Genomic DNA, 16451 nt, shown 5'->3' with positions numbered 1-16451 from the left:
ATTCCAAGTCAGGTTTCCTGAGAGAAAGTCCATTACTAGAAGCCGGAGAGGGTCATTTTGTGTGGCAGCCTATGCTTCTTTTCCTTTGCAGCTCACACAGCTGAGTCAAGCAGTGCAAAATGGTGTCATCTGCTTTTTCCTTCACAATGGAATGCATAAGTTCACTGAAAACAAAGAGGAGCTCCAAATTCTTAATGAGCAGAGAGTTTCACTAGTCTTTGAACTGAAGGAGTAGTAATCTTTAAATGAGAGTTATCTTCATCAGCAACAGTCTTAAGGGCATGGAGGTGCCCGTACATCCAAAAGCATGTATGGGCACACTGCACACAAGGAAGCATGATATACAGACATTTTGGCTATCATCTGCCTCTCATCATATAGATTTTATTTCTTCCCACCACTCTGTGGGAGCCTTTTCATAAACGGACAGCTTGTTTTATTAAAGTTAGCCTTACCTTGACAGAAGATATGGTAACTGTCAACACACATTTAGCGAATGACAGAGAAGATTTCTTTGCCAAATGAACCCTGATTTACTCTCCTTTTTGGTTAAGACTTATTTTAAGCATTCCTTTTTGCTTTATTCCTTCCCAAACATCAGTCATGAGATGCCAACCTAGTCTTGGGTGCAAAGAAAGCCTTGGAAAGAAATATGGCATCTCTAAAGTGCCAAAACCTGATGCTACAGATCTATTACCACACAACCGCTTGTTAAATGTTATGCCAAGTCTATCAGGCACAGAATAGCACAGAATATGTAACACACTATTTGGCTTTCTAGACACAATTTCCAGGAAGAATTGAGGAATCTCAGCTTCATGCATTTTTTCAGGTTTTGAAGTGCCCTAAAGCCAACTTCTGGATTGATCATCTTCTAATCTAGCAAGATCAGCTGCTTTCTCAAGGAAGGACAACAAATTACTCTAGAGTTAATTATTCTTCCATCTTTGCTTCTTGATTCTTTTCATTCTTGCAGAAAAAAAGATCTAACAGAAAAAGGCACCTATCAGGACAGCAGATGATGTTGCACATGAACGTATATCCTGAGCTGGTCAGGAGTGATAAACACAGAATAATGAATCGGCAGAAAGAGTAAAAAATTACTGAAGGATGTTACCTGTTAGACCTCTACCATTTCCTATTGAAACAGTGGTGTCAGGACTCCATCCAGAACTATTTGAAATTGAACAAAAATGGAGACAGAGTCCATGACAAGTCTGTATCCCAATAAAGAAGCACAAAAATAAGAATATTAATTTTAATTTTCTACTGAGATCTTGCATCCAGAGAGAAAACACATGATATCAATGTCTCAATTTTTGCTTTCAACGTCATATTTGCAGCAACTGATTGCCTTCTTAGGACTTTTGGTGATGTATGAATTAGCAAGGCAAGTTTGGATACTGGATCCTCTGTACCAGATACACTGTGGACTGTAAAAGGAATGATAAAAAATTCCTATAAAATCTGAAAACATAAGCATCAAAAAAGTCAGTCAATGGGCTTAAGTGCTACTGCAGACACGCTTTTTATGAATTCTATCAAAGCACAGAAATATCCGTCTTAGACCAGTAGGTGCTTTCTTGCTATGCAGCTTAAGTAATACTCCTTGATAAAGGAGGGAGAGTTAGGTCTCACTGGAAGATAAGATAAAGAACTTCTTACAGAGAAGAGAAATCTACAAGAGGGCCTTAGACAGGCCTGAACTACAGAGAACTATGAACATTCACCGCTTGCTGTAACAAAAGATATGTACAGCAGTAAGGAGGGGTAATGCAAAATTCTGCATACTTCATTCACATCTGATGTACATCTTTCAGTCTGGATGATCAAAATTTTGCATCTGTAAAAATGCTCTACGAAAATGTATTAAAAATAAGCCATGAGAAAAGAACATAGAGAGAGAACAAAAATCGACTTTTTTTTCCTAACATAATTTCTAATCACTTCACCTCTGAACAAAATGCTGGAATAGTCATATACAGACTCAGAAAAAATACTCCATCAAGTTGAAAGAGTGCCTAGAATTGCTTACCTTAGAGGAAAAAAATTGAGGTATAGGCTTCTATTGATCAGAAGTTGGCTTTTTTGGCAAATTCGTTATTTTAGTATATAGCTTGCTCCTTCATGTTTAAGGCAGCATACCAGTATCAGTTTAAAACAGAGCATAAATTCCTGCTTTAAGCTAACAGAGATAGCTCTCTGAATATAAATAATCTAGTTTAAGGGTACACTAACTGCATGGTCAGGCAAAGACGTAGAATAAAACTTTTGTTAAACTTTTCTGCTGCTTATCTCACTACAAAATGGCTTGTAATTCAATGCTGCTCTTACCCCAGGACAAACACACTTCTGTTTTTACCACTACCATACAAGGCAACAGAAAAACAGCCCCGCCTCTTCTCTGATTTAAGACAGTGAGTGATTTTTATTAAAAAGTCATAAGGTTTATTCAACATGTCACTGGAATGTACCTACTGCCTCACTGTTCATCCAGTTGGTTATCACCAAATTCTTAGCCTCCAATCACTTGGGAAAGCACCGTGACCTTTTAAAGGGCCAGAGCAGAGTAAAATCCAGTGAAACATAACTACCTCCTCTAGAAAAGCTGTTTCCATCCTGCTGGCAAGTTTTACATAAAATGGCTGCTTCAGCAAAGCCTGACTTCAAAGAAAAATACCACTGGCAAAAAAACATCATGGTAACACAGGAGAATAAAATGTAGTCAAAATAAACAACAACAACAACAATCACACCAGTAAATCAGAAAGCAAGCAGGACAAAATATATAACACGGATGCTGAGAGGGAAAAGAAAAGACAAGTAACTGACAGACAATTCAGAAATACATTTTACACTTCTAGTTTATTTACATGACAGAAATGAATGCTAATATTAGACTTGATTATCTATACAGAAGAATCATGTAATAACGTGACTGTTTTCATTTGGCACTTAGGCTTACCTCACCTGTTTTCATCATAATACTATAACTTTATTTTTTAAAATTACCCAAATTTACCAGATTCCATGGTCATCTGAAGTAATCCATCAAGAGCACTGGAAAGCAGACCTCTACGGGATATTTTTAAGTGACTTAATATGACAGGCACACATTCATACTCCAAAAATAAAGACTTTCCTTCATCTGTCTTCAAGTCTACGCAAAGGGAATCAAATGCCTGAGCCAGGTAATCTGCTGAAAGATATCAGAATGCAGGCAAAAAAAAAATTTATAATCACAGTTCTACTAAACAGCACATGAATAGCTATCCTGAGACTTAGTGTTGCAGATGTATACTAGAAAAACAACAAAAAGTTAAATGGCTGAAGATATTAAGTTGACTTTTATTTAAAAATACCCTCTGCCTGTATTTGTTCCTTAACAAATTTGTTGTGTTTTAACTCAAAAAAGTGGACAAAAAAGCTGACTACAACCCGTATGTCGAAATAAAACGTACTTACAAAAACAGAGTCTTTCTAGTATTTTACATAAGAGAGAAAAGAAATTACAAATTGATGCCATTTGAGACTGTGTTGATTTCACCATCTGGAAAACCTCTACCGGAGCAGTAAAGGTCTGGATCATCTGAGTAAGAGCAACTACCAACATTCCTTTTCATAAAAATCTGTAGAAGTTCCAGTTGCAGTGCATACATTTTATATCTCATCCATTTCACAGTGCACTAAATTATACCAACAATTTAGATTAAATGAACCTGTCTCATTTTCTTAATATCCTGATTTCAAATCTTTCTCAGTACCTAGGTATAACACTGATCCGATGAAATGCAAAAAGTTAAATATATGGAAACAATTTAGCCAGCAGCAAAAGTTTAATTACAGCGCCACCTGCTGGATACTGAAATGTTGAAAGAAAACAGAAGATAAACGTTTACGCCACATGTGCTACTTTGAGTAGGTCATTAGTGCCATGTTGTCAGAGTGATCAAAAATCATACGTAGTAATTTTTTACTATGTTTAACATCAGATCATATTTTCCCTTTTATACAAGCTAGCAGTAAAAAGCAATCATGAGAAGCGGAACTGATTCACTCCAATCACCACCTTTCATCTGCTTAGGGTAGCGACATCTCTGCAGCGACATCTTTTGTGTTGCAATTGTTTTTGCACCAATTTTAACAAACACTTCTAAAGGTATGAATCTCAATTTAAAAGTCATCATCATACTTCCTCAAAATATACTGACTGAAATTATTCCCTCTGGTAGCTCAAACACTATACTTGCCCATTAATGGTGTCAGGATGGTCTTCAAGAATGTTTAAATCCTCTGTTTACTGTAAGTACTCACAATATAAATACAGCACAGGTCAATTAGGCATAAAGACACACTAATGTGCTTATCCACTTAATCCTGAGGGATCACTTCCAGGAATGGGAATTTTGTTCAATATCAAGGGAATTTAAATCTTTGGCATCCCTGTTAAGGTCAATCAGGCTGCCAAAGATGACAGCAGTATTGTGATGTGGATCTCTGCTTCCTAAGAACTGGCCCAAAACATGTACAAAGACTGATGAAGAAAAAAATCATGTAAAAGACTGATTAACAAAAAGAAAAAAAATCAGATGCCAAAGCAGAAACTGACATTTTGGCATGGTTTTGCAAGGTTAGCCTGCAAACGAACACCTCTGTAACCCCTCTCCATCTCTTCATGTCACTTGCCAAGAGGATGCAGAACCTCCAGTTTTCAAAGTCATTTTAAAATACTGAGAACAAAAACAGAATCATCCAGTAACTCAAGTCAGAGGTCACCTGGTCCAACTTCCTGCCCAATGCAGGGCCATCTTTATCAGCTTGCTCACAGTCATAATCATACTGCACAAGCAAAAATGATTGTGTTTTGATGTTATCAAAATGATTTTTATTTTAAAAATGTCTTCAAAAAAGGAAAAATAAGGGCCTTGTAACACAAAGAGCTGGAAATGGGTTATAGAGATGCTCACTTTAAGCCTTGTAGACCTCATTCCTACATAAAATCCCTGTTACACAGCATCATGGTACTGTTTAAACAGCTGCAGGTAGGCAGCAACCATCTCTTATACCTGTTCTGAACAGCATATAATTACTGTCTTCCTCCTGCCTTCCGTATAAAGGATACAAACATCTATTGTTCCCTATTTTCCTTGAAGGGTGAACAAGCCAACCCTGAAGGCAGCAGCTAATAAATCAGCTGAAAGAAGTTATTCTCTTCTTTGAGATGCTTTTTTCCACACTTTTCTTCACCCTGTCCAGATACAACGCGAATTCTTGTTAACTCTTAGTGTGTATTTTGAAACTTTTGCCTTCTCTCTCAAACTCAAGTGGCAGGGAAGACCCAATTTCCCCTATTTCTTTGCCAACACAGAACTATGTTGGTTGCAAGTAGAGAATTCTGTTTTACGCTACTATTATACTTCTTTTCTAGTGAGGAAGGCGGGAAGATCCTGGGAACAATATGGAGGGAGGGGAAAAAAAAAATGATGCACCTGTTCCAACTACCTTGATCCCTAGCAGGCAGTGGAGGCTGTCTGGACTACTCTGTTTAAGAGGCTATTTGACTTTTATTTTCTTTTAAGAAATAAATACACAAAAAAATCAAGTCTTTATACAGTCATAAGCTCAGCTGGATAACCAGAGAGCATTACAGCGCATTCCATCCCCAACAAGCGAATCGATTAAATAATGCATGTTCCTAAACAATAATAATTTTCTATAAGCTTGTCGCATGTGCAACTCCAGTTCGGCTGCAGTAGTATGAAGCTTAGATAGAATACCTATAGATGAGTACAATGATTTGAAGATGATCTAGGACGGAAACTTATCGCAAGACTTTTAGGTTTTCCTGCCTTTGTGAAAACTGTACTGGAAGCTCTACTTCCTTTCTAACTAACATAACAGAAAACGGAGAAAGACGTTTAGGGTTCAGAGGGGATGCTTTGGCAAACAAGATTGCTTTACAGCAATCAGTCAGTCCATTACTGAATTACAACAGTACTGTCAAACAAGAAAGCTAACTGCAGAAGTCCAAATAAGACATTCTTTTAGACCACTCATCAAATCAGCAGATTTCTCAGTGAAGAAACTTTAAGCATAAACTGGAAGCAACAAGCATTACTGTGCAATATTCAAAGAAGTCATATTTAAATTACAAATAGATAAGAACTTGTTCAAATGACCAAAGTTAATCTGCAACTTAATTCAAAAAATACCACTACGAATCAGATTAATTGACAGTTTTCTTCCTACACAGGAGAGTGTATGAAAGGAAGTGGTAAAAATACGAGTTTGTGCCTCTTCTCAGAGTATTCAACACTCACAGTTCATTAGAAATAGCCTACTTTTGTCATGCCTTTGAAGAAAGGGCTTTTAGTCTTTTCAGATCATTTCTCTTTTCAAAGAAGGCCCTGCTGAGAAGATCTGCCATGGCATCCTAGAAACTCTGCACAAGTGGAACAACTGTAATGATCTTAAGTAGAAGTTAGTATTTTCAGTGCTGTATTATCTCTCGACAAGAGGAGGTATGACCTTATTTGTCTTCTTATTAATATCATATATTGCTAATACTACATCAGCATACGTATTTTAAAAGATTTTGGGAGAAAATGACAGTTTGCTTGGTAGATAGGTAGTTTGGAACTTTAAAGTATTTTTATTTAACAAAGTGAAAACCAAACGAACAATCACTCCAAGAAATGACTATTTCACAGAGTAGCATTTTTCAGTGTTGGTAATGTTGGACGGGGAGCCATTCACAGTGATGGAATGAATAGGAGAATAGGGGAGACAGCAAATAGGTAAGTGCCAGGGTACGAGCTGCATGCTAAACTTACATCCAACATCCAAGCAATTTCAGGACAACAACTCAGTCCAACTAAGAACTGTAATCCATTACAGAAGCTGCTTTCTATCTCTATACACGCTTCTGATGTGTCTCTACGGGTAGACAGACATCAAATTTATCAATTAAGACAGATACATCATTTATACCTAGCTATATCAGAAAAGCAACATCAAAGACTCTGCAGCTGATCAACTTTTCAGGGGATAGGTAAATAACCTACTAGCTTAAAAAAGACAAAGAAGCCCTAGAACTGTGTGAAATTTGGCACTTATTTATTTCAGCTTACAAAAGAGCAACTAGCTGGACCACTCTGTGCAGTAAAGTTCTTGGAAATCCAATCACTCCTATAGTGTCCGTTTGACAGGATTATCAACGGATCTTTTCCCTTTCTTCAGAAATGTTGATCCCTCTGACAACAAAAATTCATATTAAAGCGATCATACACATTATAACATGTAATTAATAATAGCAAGGCTCATATTTGTTCTAGCATATTTTGCTTCACAAGGTGGTTAAACTTGAATAAAATACCCTTTACAAATAAAGCATATCAGACACTACAGTGCAATTGAACTGGTGGACCCTGAATATTTGGTTTCTGTCCAGGCACAGGACTGAAAGTGGAAGAGAGGAATAAATAAATAAATAAATAAATAAGTCAGAACTTACCTTGTGTCACTGTCTTGAGCACAACTAACGTTGACAGAAACCTCAGAGGCATAAAGGAACTCTTAAAGAAAGATGCTGATTTTGATTTACTCTCAGTAGACTGTTCAGAAGAACTATGCAGGTTTCCCTTACTTGCTACGCCTTTGAAAACTTCTTCACCAAGTCTCCTCATCGTTGCTGTCATTGCTGCATGCTGTTAAGAACAATGCATTCATTTAGCGTAAACATTAAAACACATGAAAATTAGGTCCACTATGTTCAGAATATGTTCTACTAGGGATTAAAGATTAAATAGCAAATGCTTTGACCCTTTATCGCAATATAATTCTGTGCAGGAGATACTACTTTGCGTTCCAAAAGCAGTCCAAGAGCATTAGCAACACACACCACACAGCAAGACCAGTCAGTAAGGGCATCTGATGTGCCGACAGTACTTAAGTTTCCTTTGGTTCTAGAACAAGCTGAGTTTCAGTCAGCCTCGCCTACTACATTACACTCCGTTTTCTGGGGATGCTTAAAGTTATGTACTGTAAAAGCATTGACAGAATCAGGGCTGAAATATAAACCCCAAGAATACCGCACACGCAAGATCCTATCAGATTTTCATTATAAATTATACAGAAACGCTACTTCAGAACGAAACTTAAAAATATGCATGTTTAAAATGTAGTTTCTTACAGGCACTGAAACAAAGAGCTTACTATTCTACAGCGCTTTAGCTCAAGATACTTAAAAATTCTTCCAACTTTTGCTGGACCTATTGACAGTGCGATGCAATAACTGACTATGTCCTTATACTGTGGCTACTCTCTTTTTTCTTTATTGTACTACTAATTATTTCCTTACATTGCAGGAGTCCAATCAAAGGAAAAAATGAATGTCCTGTGGTTAAGCCACTGAGCAGAGAACAAAGAAGTCAGAATTCCATTTCCCCTTTGCCATACATTCTCCATTAATTTGAGCAAGTCTCACTCATAAAATGGTCCTAAAATACTTCCTCTTCTAGTTCACAAGTTTATTGTAAAGACATATGTAAAAATATCATTTCTGAGATGCTTAGATACAACAGAGATAACCTACGTATGTAAAAACCTGCCATGTATCTGTGGTAAAGAACCTGAATTTATACTTTGCAAAGACAGAAAGGTATGCACCATCTGAAAACATCAATTTTTCATATATATTTAAAATACAAAATACAGGAGTATCTTCTGGGAATTTAGTATTAAAATAAGATATTTTTAAGACTACTATTTGTTTTACCTGCATACCACTGTCTAGCTGTCTTATAGACCAGTAAATAAATTTAATCACAGGCATGTGTAGTTTAGGATTCACAAATGGCATCCATTGCAGTTGCTCAGCAACCACAGGCAAAAGCTGAAAAACATATAAAGGTAAAATTACACGCAGTGTATGAAGTTATTGTGCAAACTAGCAATAATTATTAAAAAAGAATTGAAGAAGAAAAAACCCCAACCTCCCCCTCCCCCCAAAGAAAAACATCTTGGAGAATAACAGATTGTATACGCAAACACTCACTGGGCAGAGCTTGTACAGGAACAAGAATTATACACATACACAGATTTTAGACTATATAGGGGTTTACATGTAAAAGTCAGGATATTTTCTGTGAGCTCCGCCTCAGCATGTGCAATCCCAATGGCTGCCTTTAATATAATGAAGAAAATTAATTGTAAAAGCATATTTTCTGAATACCTCATCAATTTCCAAATGTTGCTATCTCCAGAAAGAAGAAGATGAGTGTTAAAGATAGCATTAATACTACTTGTTATAGGTCACTAATTGAATCTTTCAATATAGGTAATAAAGTATTTTAAACTAGACCTGCACACACGGCACGCATTCCCAATACAAGATATTATCAGCTGGCAAAAGTGAATTGAGGTAGAAGACAGACTGGAACTTTGAAGCTGAGACTGAACACTGCACTTACTTTTCCTAAAAGTGATCCATATACATGTATTCGCATATATATTACAATATATTTAATATAAATGACCAATAATACTGATTAACTACGCTTTTCTAAAATCATTTCATCCAAAGCATGTATAAAATAGGCAGATATGCTATACGCAAGGCTTTTTTTAAAAAACAAAACACAGAAACCCAAGCAAATCCCTTTACCTTCATACACTTTTCCTGGGTGTAAGTTTTTTTGGAGTTCTGGGTAAACAGAAGTTTATGACTGTCCTCTCTTTCTTCTTGTATTTTTATTTTGCTAAGGTGCTGGTCTGAGATCCAATCCATAAGAACAGTTAAAAGCTCATAAACTTGTGAATCCAGTGGTACCTGTAATAAACCCACAATGTTAGATGTTTCAGCTTCCAAATTTTTCATTTGCAAAACCAGACTATTTTCCATGGTAACAGATTGAACTATATCAGAGTACACTAGTTCTGAAACATTATGCACAAGTTGAGGGAGGATGAGCATATGCCTGATAAAATCTGGGAGTTCAGTTATTATTTGCAGTGGTTTCTGAGTACAGAAAAATGCACGCATACTTTATTTCCAGATGTATGACCTCCATTGCTTAATTTCATACAACCCACTGTTATTACAATTTAAGTGGGTAACTAGCATTTAAAAAAAAATATAAGACAGACCTCATGAAATTGTCACTCTGTCCCTTTAAAGTGGCTGCACTGAAATACGCTATGAAAAATATACAAAGGTACCTAAAGTGTGGCTGCACGAACAGTGTGAAGACTTTTAAAGTTTTCTTGTACCTAGCTTCATAGAGCAGTTTTCCTTTTCACCCAGAATTATAACTCATGATACTGCTTTATTTCATTTAATCAAAGTACATTAACACATATGTAAGCCTGCTGTTTATACGATATTTGCATTGTTGGCTATGTAAAGATACCATCTTCTTAAGGCATCTGATATCTATTCATTAAGTAGGATGGCGTAAATGCCTCTCTTTCTTTGTCATTTCACTGTTTAGTCTCTGGCTGAAAAAAAATCATTACCAGTGTGGAAGTGTTGGCAGAGTACTGCCAGAGTAGTTGCTACTAAACGGAACAACAGAGAGACAGAAAGTACTTCATTAAGGGATATAACGTGATGTTTCAAAGAAGAGGTAACTGTTTTGCAACTATGTACAAACACCGTGTTTATTCTCTTTCCCTCCTTAAAGACTATTTCTCCAAAAAAAAAAAAACAGCAATAAAATGGACTCTGGCTTACAAAATTAAAATTCTTTACCTGACATCTGACTACTTAACTTTTTCAGCTGAGATATTGGTAAGAACAGTGCTCACACTGTAATAATAACCAGAATGCATTAAGATTTGCTCTGACACAGCAAAATAAACCAGTTTTGCTTAAGTAGGATATAATTTCAAGAAGGATAATGAAAGATAAGGTGAGAAGAGGAAAATACACAATATAAATAAACAATATACAAATATACAATATAAAATCCAATGAACGTTAACAACTGATTAAACTTAATTCTTCCAGTTAACTGTCTTTTCTGCCAGTATAATCTATCTGCCATTATCGTAACTAATTCACTCTTAGAATAAATTTGCAAGTTACATTTTCTAATTTCTAGAAGGTATAAAGAACGTTCCATGGTATAAAGTCTTCAGAATGCATATTCTACCTTGCTCAATTCTTACCTTAGCAATTTTTGATGTTACTGTCCCTTTTTCCTGCTTGACAGGCTTGCTTTGTTGCACCACTTGACATATATCTTTAGACTTCTGTACCGTTAAAAATTCATGCTTCCTCTACAACAAAACATAACAATGAATTATATTTCACTTGTTTCCTATAAAGGAAGCAGGTACCTGTAAGAACAGACCTTACCTGCAGATTCTCTAAACGAGCTTGTACTTTTCTTGCTTGACCTTCCAACTTTTTGTTCAGCTCACTTACATCACTTAACTGAAAGAACCAGAAAATAACGTCAAATATCTATAGATTCAAAATTCATTTCTTTACTTAATCATCACCCTAAAATCATTTAATGCTTGTTGCGGAGCAGCTGAATGATTTAAAGTTCAAGTTTCTTCTTCTGAGTATGTACAGCTATAAAAACAAAATCATTATCCACTTCCTTAAAAAATAAGCTCTTTGTTGATCTGCAGCCTTATCCTTCCAGTTTTTAATGGAAGAAAAAGCACTATAAATGCCTGTTTAAATATACAGGCACTACACGTTTATTGACGTATAATTACTTTTTCAGGAAGAGACAAAGATGGAACAAGAATTTCAGAAACGGTCTATAATTCACCTTGGAAAGAGGAAGGTTGAAGCTTTCCTTCTCTACAGGATAAAACAATTAGACTGACTATACCACAAAAATTGCTTGCTCTGTGAGAAAAGAAATACAGGAACCTATTACCTCCATTTAGATATAAGAAATATGATCTAAATACACTAAAAGGAACAGTATGATTATCATGGAAGCCCCCTAATTACTTCATTCATAGTGTCAGTACATTTGCTACGTTACAGATCTTGTTAACATGAAGAACATACTACCATTGCAAAAACTGCCAGGAGAAAAAACCTACAGATCTTATAGAGATTAGGAAGCAGTACAGATTTTTATCACGCTCAGAGTATCACAGCTGTAACTGATTCACTGAAAGATCAACAGTCAAATAGTTTAGATAGCACTCTGTGTATCAGCATTTTAGGTCAGATTTAATATTCAAGTGAGATAAAAATTCTAACTCTGTATTACTGTGAATTACTGCCTCAGCTTGTCTTTAAGAACCAAGAAAACACTGCATCGGTCAACATTTGTAAAAACAACCGAAAACATCGAGCAATCATGAATGTTAGAAATACGCATTATGTTTTGGTTCAACAGAGTCAACAGAACAATTCAGCACAGAGTACGTCCTGTTATATTATTCTACTATATTATAGAACACTTTCTCTCCATTCAGTCTCAATTCGTTCAGAGCACGTAGGTTTGTCCTTCCTCAGAGTCAGCTGTTGCTAGCTGGGCAGAGGAACAAGTCCAACTTTGTAAATACTGAAAGATCAGATAGGCTAAATTGTAAGTACTACAAAAAGGAACAGAAACTACTTTGAATTAATCACAAGATTCTTGTCTTACAGAAACACAATCTATAATTTTGCAAATTTAAGCTGTTTGAAACATTCAAAATTGTTGACTGTAACAATCAGAATTATCGAATACAGGAAATAACCAGCTTGCCTGTTTTCTTAAGGAGTCATTCATTTCCTTCAAGGTGTCAAACGATGACTTGAGCCTCCTATTTTCTTTAGTTATTTCTCTTAAGGCTTCTGTCAGCTGTTTCACCTCTGCCTCATGTTGCTACAGAAATAAGAGATTTTATGAACACGAGGAATAACAATACAGTATTTTATAAACAATTTTAAAATAAGTACCTTTTTAGTGTTAAACTTCTAGGACTAACTTTCAAAGATCAAGCCTGTAATTCTACATGGCCAAGCCTGCACGTGATCAGTAGAGAGCCAAAAAAAAAAAACAAAAACCATTCCCAGTGCATGGCCTATTGGTCTTATCCTTTCTACGTTCTACCTAACACAGATCACATGAACATCTACATTCCTTAAATAAGTAAGATGTGGGAAAGGTTTATGAAAGACAAAGAATGACAAAGCTTTTGTTTATAGTATCTTTTTTTCCTGTATCCATCTTAACCAGAAATTTTAATCAATCATCTTCCGCTCTCCCCCACTCAAGTAGTCTGGCTACTGGAAAAGTTTTAGCTTGATCAAAAACCTCTAGCTATATTTACACACCAGCTAAATTTAAAAAATATTGAGGCTAAGCAGAGCAATAAGATAAATCTTTCAGTAAATAACATTCCTTGTCTCAACAGTTGTGAGAATTTTCAACTGGAGAGAATATCTTCAGAACTGTCTTTTGTACCATAAAATTCAACTGCCCATTACTCTTTCTCTAGCCTTGTTTTCAGATTTTTAAAAAATCATGTTGGAAAAAAAATCTAGCTTTGAACAGATTTTAGAGGCTAATGTAGGAATTGATCTTAACAATGAAAAATGTTGCAGATGGTCTTCACTCAAACGAATGCTCAAATACTTCCCTTGAAAGAGTCAAACCTGAGGAGAGTCAAAACAATTACAAGTTAAGCACAACTGCAGATAAAATTGGCTTAATCTCAGGGGCCAGCAGGGGAGGGTTAAATTGACCAAAAACATTCAACACACTCAAGAAGAGCAGAATTGTAAGAACAAAAGGCATTGAGAAAAATGCTGTGAATGAAAACATTCAATTTTTCCAGATTACATTACATACTGCTTTATTAGGCCTGAGCATTCAGGCCTTTGACAATAATTACACAATGCTTCATAGTGGCTGAGCCACAGAAATTAGACCAAGAAGATTACTTAAGGAGTTTTTAATAGCTTAACAGCAAGCCTGCTCAGCATCTCAGGGAATCAGAATTCTGAAGGCAATTATTACATAGATGAAAATATTTCCTATTCGAGTCCACAGTTCTTCCAAAGAGTCACAGAATGGTTGAAGTCGGAAGGGACCTCTGGAGATGATCCAGTCCAACCCCCCTCTGCTCAAGCAGAGTAAAGAGGTAGTCAAAAAGGCTGTAAAAAAATCTAAATTGCATCGTTTCTGAAAGTTATTTCAAAAAAAGACAGGTTCAGAATGGCCGCTAAAAAATAACTAGTTACATGGGTAGGAAGGAAAAGATTTCAAGGATTCCAGGAAACTTAAAGAAGAAAAAAAGTACATATATTTTTAAAAGCAAGTAATACCTATGGGCTTACTACTTTCTCTCATCCCTTTGCCATAAGTCATTTTTATATTACCTCCTCTAAATACTGTATGTAGCTGTAACAAAATCTACTCATTAGATAATAAAAATAGGTTTTAATTTCAAAGCTCTTACTAGAAAACAGAAAAATAATCTATGATGGTATTTTATGATCCATTAATATACGTTCTAAAAGCCTGAACTATGCTTTCTGAAGCTTTGGCTCCCTCTTTTTTAGTGCACAACAGCACATGCTACCTGACTGCATTCAATATGTTTATCAATGCAGTTCTTTCCTCACTGAAAAGCATGACTTGAAGTCCAATAGAAAAAAAAAAACACATTAAAACAAAGATGATATCAACTTCAATGAGCTTCGGACCAAGTTCTTATTCTTTATCATAATTACAGAAAATGGTAATTCTGTTTCGCAGCAACTTTTGAGGTTTAAAGTAGTGTTTCTAGGCAGACTCACTCTCAATCATGCAGAGCAAGAAACTAATCCTGTGACTAGTGCTCTGGTTTACAGACGCATATGAATTGCTAACTACAACCTACATATCCACTACCAGTTTCCTCACTCTCCTGAATCTGATTTCAGATCTAATCTTTTCGGATATCAGTGTATCACTTGAAGAATCTCAGATTTGATAAAACAACAAAGTTTTATTTTACTGAAAATAATCCAACTATTTATATTTATTACCCTTAATTTCTTCCCTGCCATGAATTCACTATTCCTCATTCATTCACCCACTCAATTCTCTACTGTCCCATCTTCAATCACAGCCTCTTTCTGACATGTGCAAACGACAAACAAAAATAAAGCACAGTAAAAGGCTAAAGGAAGAAAGCCTTGAAGATCCTTTTCTATATTTCTGCTTGGAAGCCTAGTAACTTCCATCCTAATCATACACAAAAACCAACTACATCTCCTTTTTTCTCAAACACCTCTCTCCTTCTTCAGCTAACAGATTCAGAATGGCTGTGGGCAGGGCAGTCTTGTCTAAAGCACCAACCCACCTTTGCCTCAGAAGACGCGAAATGACAGATCCCCTTTCCATACCAATGCATGCGCAGCCTATATAAACATATAATTACGTGCACCCCTATATCCAACGCAGTATTTCACTTCTGTTTTCTATACATGTAAGACCTTTATTTGAGGTTCAATAACTACTTTAGGAAGAACTAGAACAGAATAACTAGTCCAAAAGTTAAGTAGAACTGATTCAGTCACCCAGCCATAGGCTGTAGGTGATGTCAGGCTATCTAAGCCATCCATTGCCATAATAAAATCAGGCCATCCCACTTTATATATATATAATTAACCGTGTCATTTCACCCCATCAGCTGTTTGTCTAACCTGTTTTTAAAGTCCTCCGATACCGGAAACACCACAGTTTTACCAAACTACTTTTTCCAATGCTTAACTTGATTTTGTTCTAGTTTTTCCTAATATTTAACCTGCATTTCCCTTGCTGTCAACTTAAACCTGTTAGTACTTCTCCCATCTAGCACAGACAGGAAAAAAAGATTAGTTTCTTCCTCTTTGTGGTAGCTTTTACATAGCTGAAGATTAGTATCTTCCCCCTTGATTCATCCTATATATTAATACCTGTGCATTTGTTTATCATCCTGCTTTTGCGCACATGGTACTTCTATTCGAATGTTCTACATTATACTCACGCCTTTGGAATAGCAGTCTACTTGTTTACAGGCCGTATCTTGGATTTGTGAAGATCAATTTTAATCCTAACCATCTCTTCCAGCATACCTCATATTCCCCCAACTTGCTATTTTCTACAAATTTGGTAAGTGTGTTCTCTTTCACCATTCATTACTGAATGGTACTGGACCTAAAAGAGATTCTTCCAGAATCCGCTGTGTACATTCTTGCAGCTTTACTGCGAAGTACTGGCAACTACTACCTCCGAACTGTTTCCCAGTCAGTTTTCCACCAACTATAATATTTTTCTCTACTTTATATTTTCCCAATATGCTTCTGAAAACGTCAAGTTTAAAAAGCTTTAATGAAATCAGGACATATGCAGAACTACTAGACCTCTATTAGCAATGCCTGTTACCTTGCTATAGTGGAAATCTGATCAATTCAACAACTTATTTATGATTAATACATGCTAGTTATTTAGCACATTTTC

At 36.0% G+C, this 16451-nt stretch overlaps 1 protein-coding gene across 13 annotated transcripts in view; it reads right to left on the bottom strand.

Annotated features, from left to right (window-relative positions):
• CCDC138 (coiled-coil domain containing 138) overlaps nt 1-16451 on the bottom strand; it is a 40161-nt gene that overhangs the window by 13480 nt on the left and 10230 nt on the right. For 8 of the 13 annotated variants that reach the window (XR_011137495.1, XM_068925834.1, XM_068925889.1 and 5 more), the window contains 7 exons: nt 12726-12845; nt 11360-11437; nt 11170-11280; nt 9665-9829; nt 8777-8893; nt 7514-7706; nt 3023-3199 (listed from right to left, as the gene is read on the bottom strand). Coding sequence is in view for 12 of the 13 variants with exons in the window: in XM_068925834.1 (XP_068781935.1) it covers nt 3023-3199; nt 7514-7706; nt 8777-8893; nt 9665-9829; nt 11170-11280; nt 11360-11437; nt 12726-12845 (961 nt within the window). In the remaining variant the exon portion in view is untranslated. The remainder of the gene's footprint in view (nt 1-3022; nt 3200-7513; nt 7707-8776; nt 8894-9664; nt 9830-11169; nt 11281-11359; nt 11438-12725; nt 12846-16451) is intronic. The other 5 variants (XM_068925879.1, XM_068925894.1, XM_068925896.1 and 2 more) reach the window with 2 other exon arrangements.

The sequence above is a fragment of the Struthio camelus genome, chromosome 1 (genome assembly GCF_040807025.1).
Source record: "Struthio camelus isolate bStrCam1 chromosome 1, bStrCam1.hap1, whole genome shotgun sequence".
NCBI lineage: Eukaryota > Metazoa > Chordata > Aves > Struthioniformes > Struthionidae > Struthio > Struthio camelus.
This window is presented reverse-complemented; position numbering and strand designations above follow the sequence as displayed.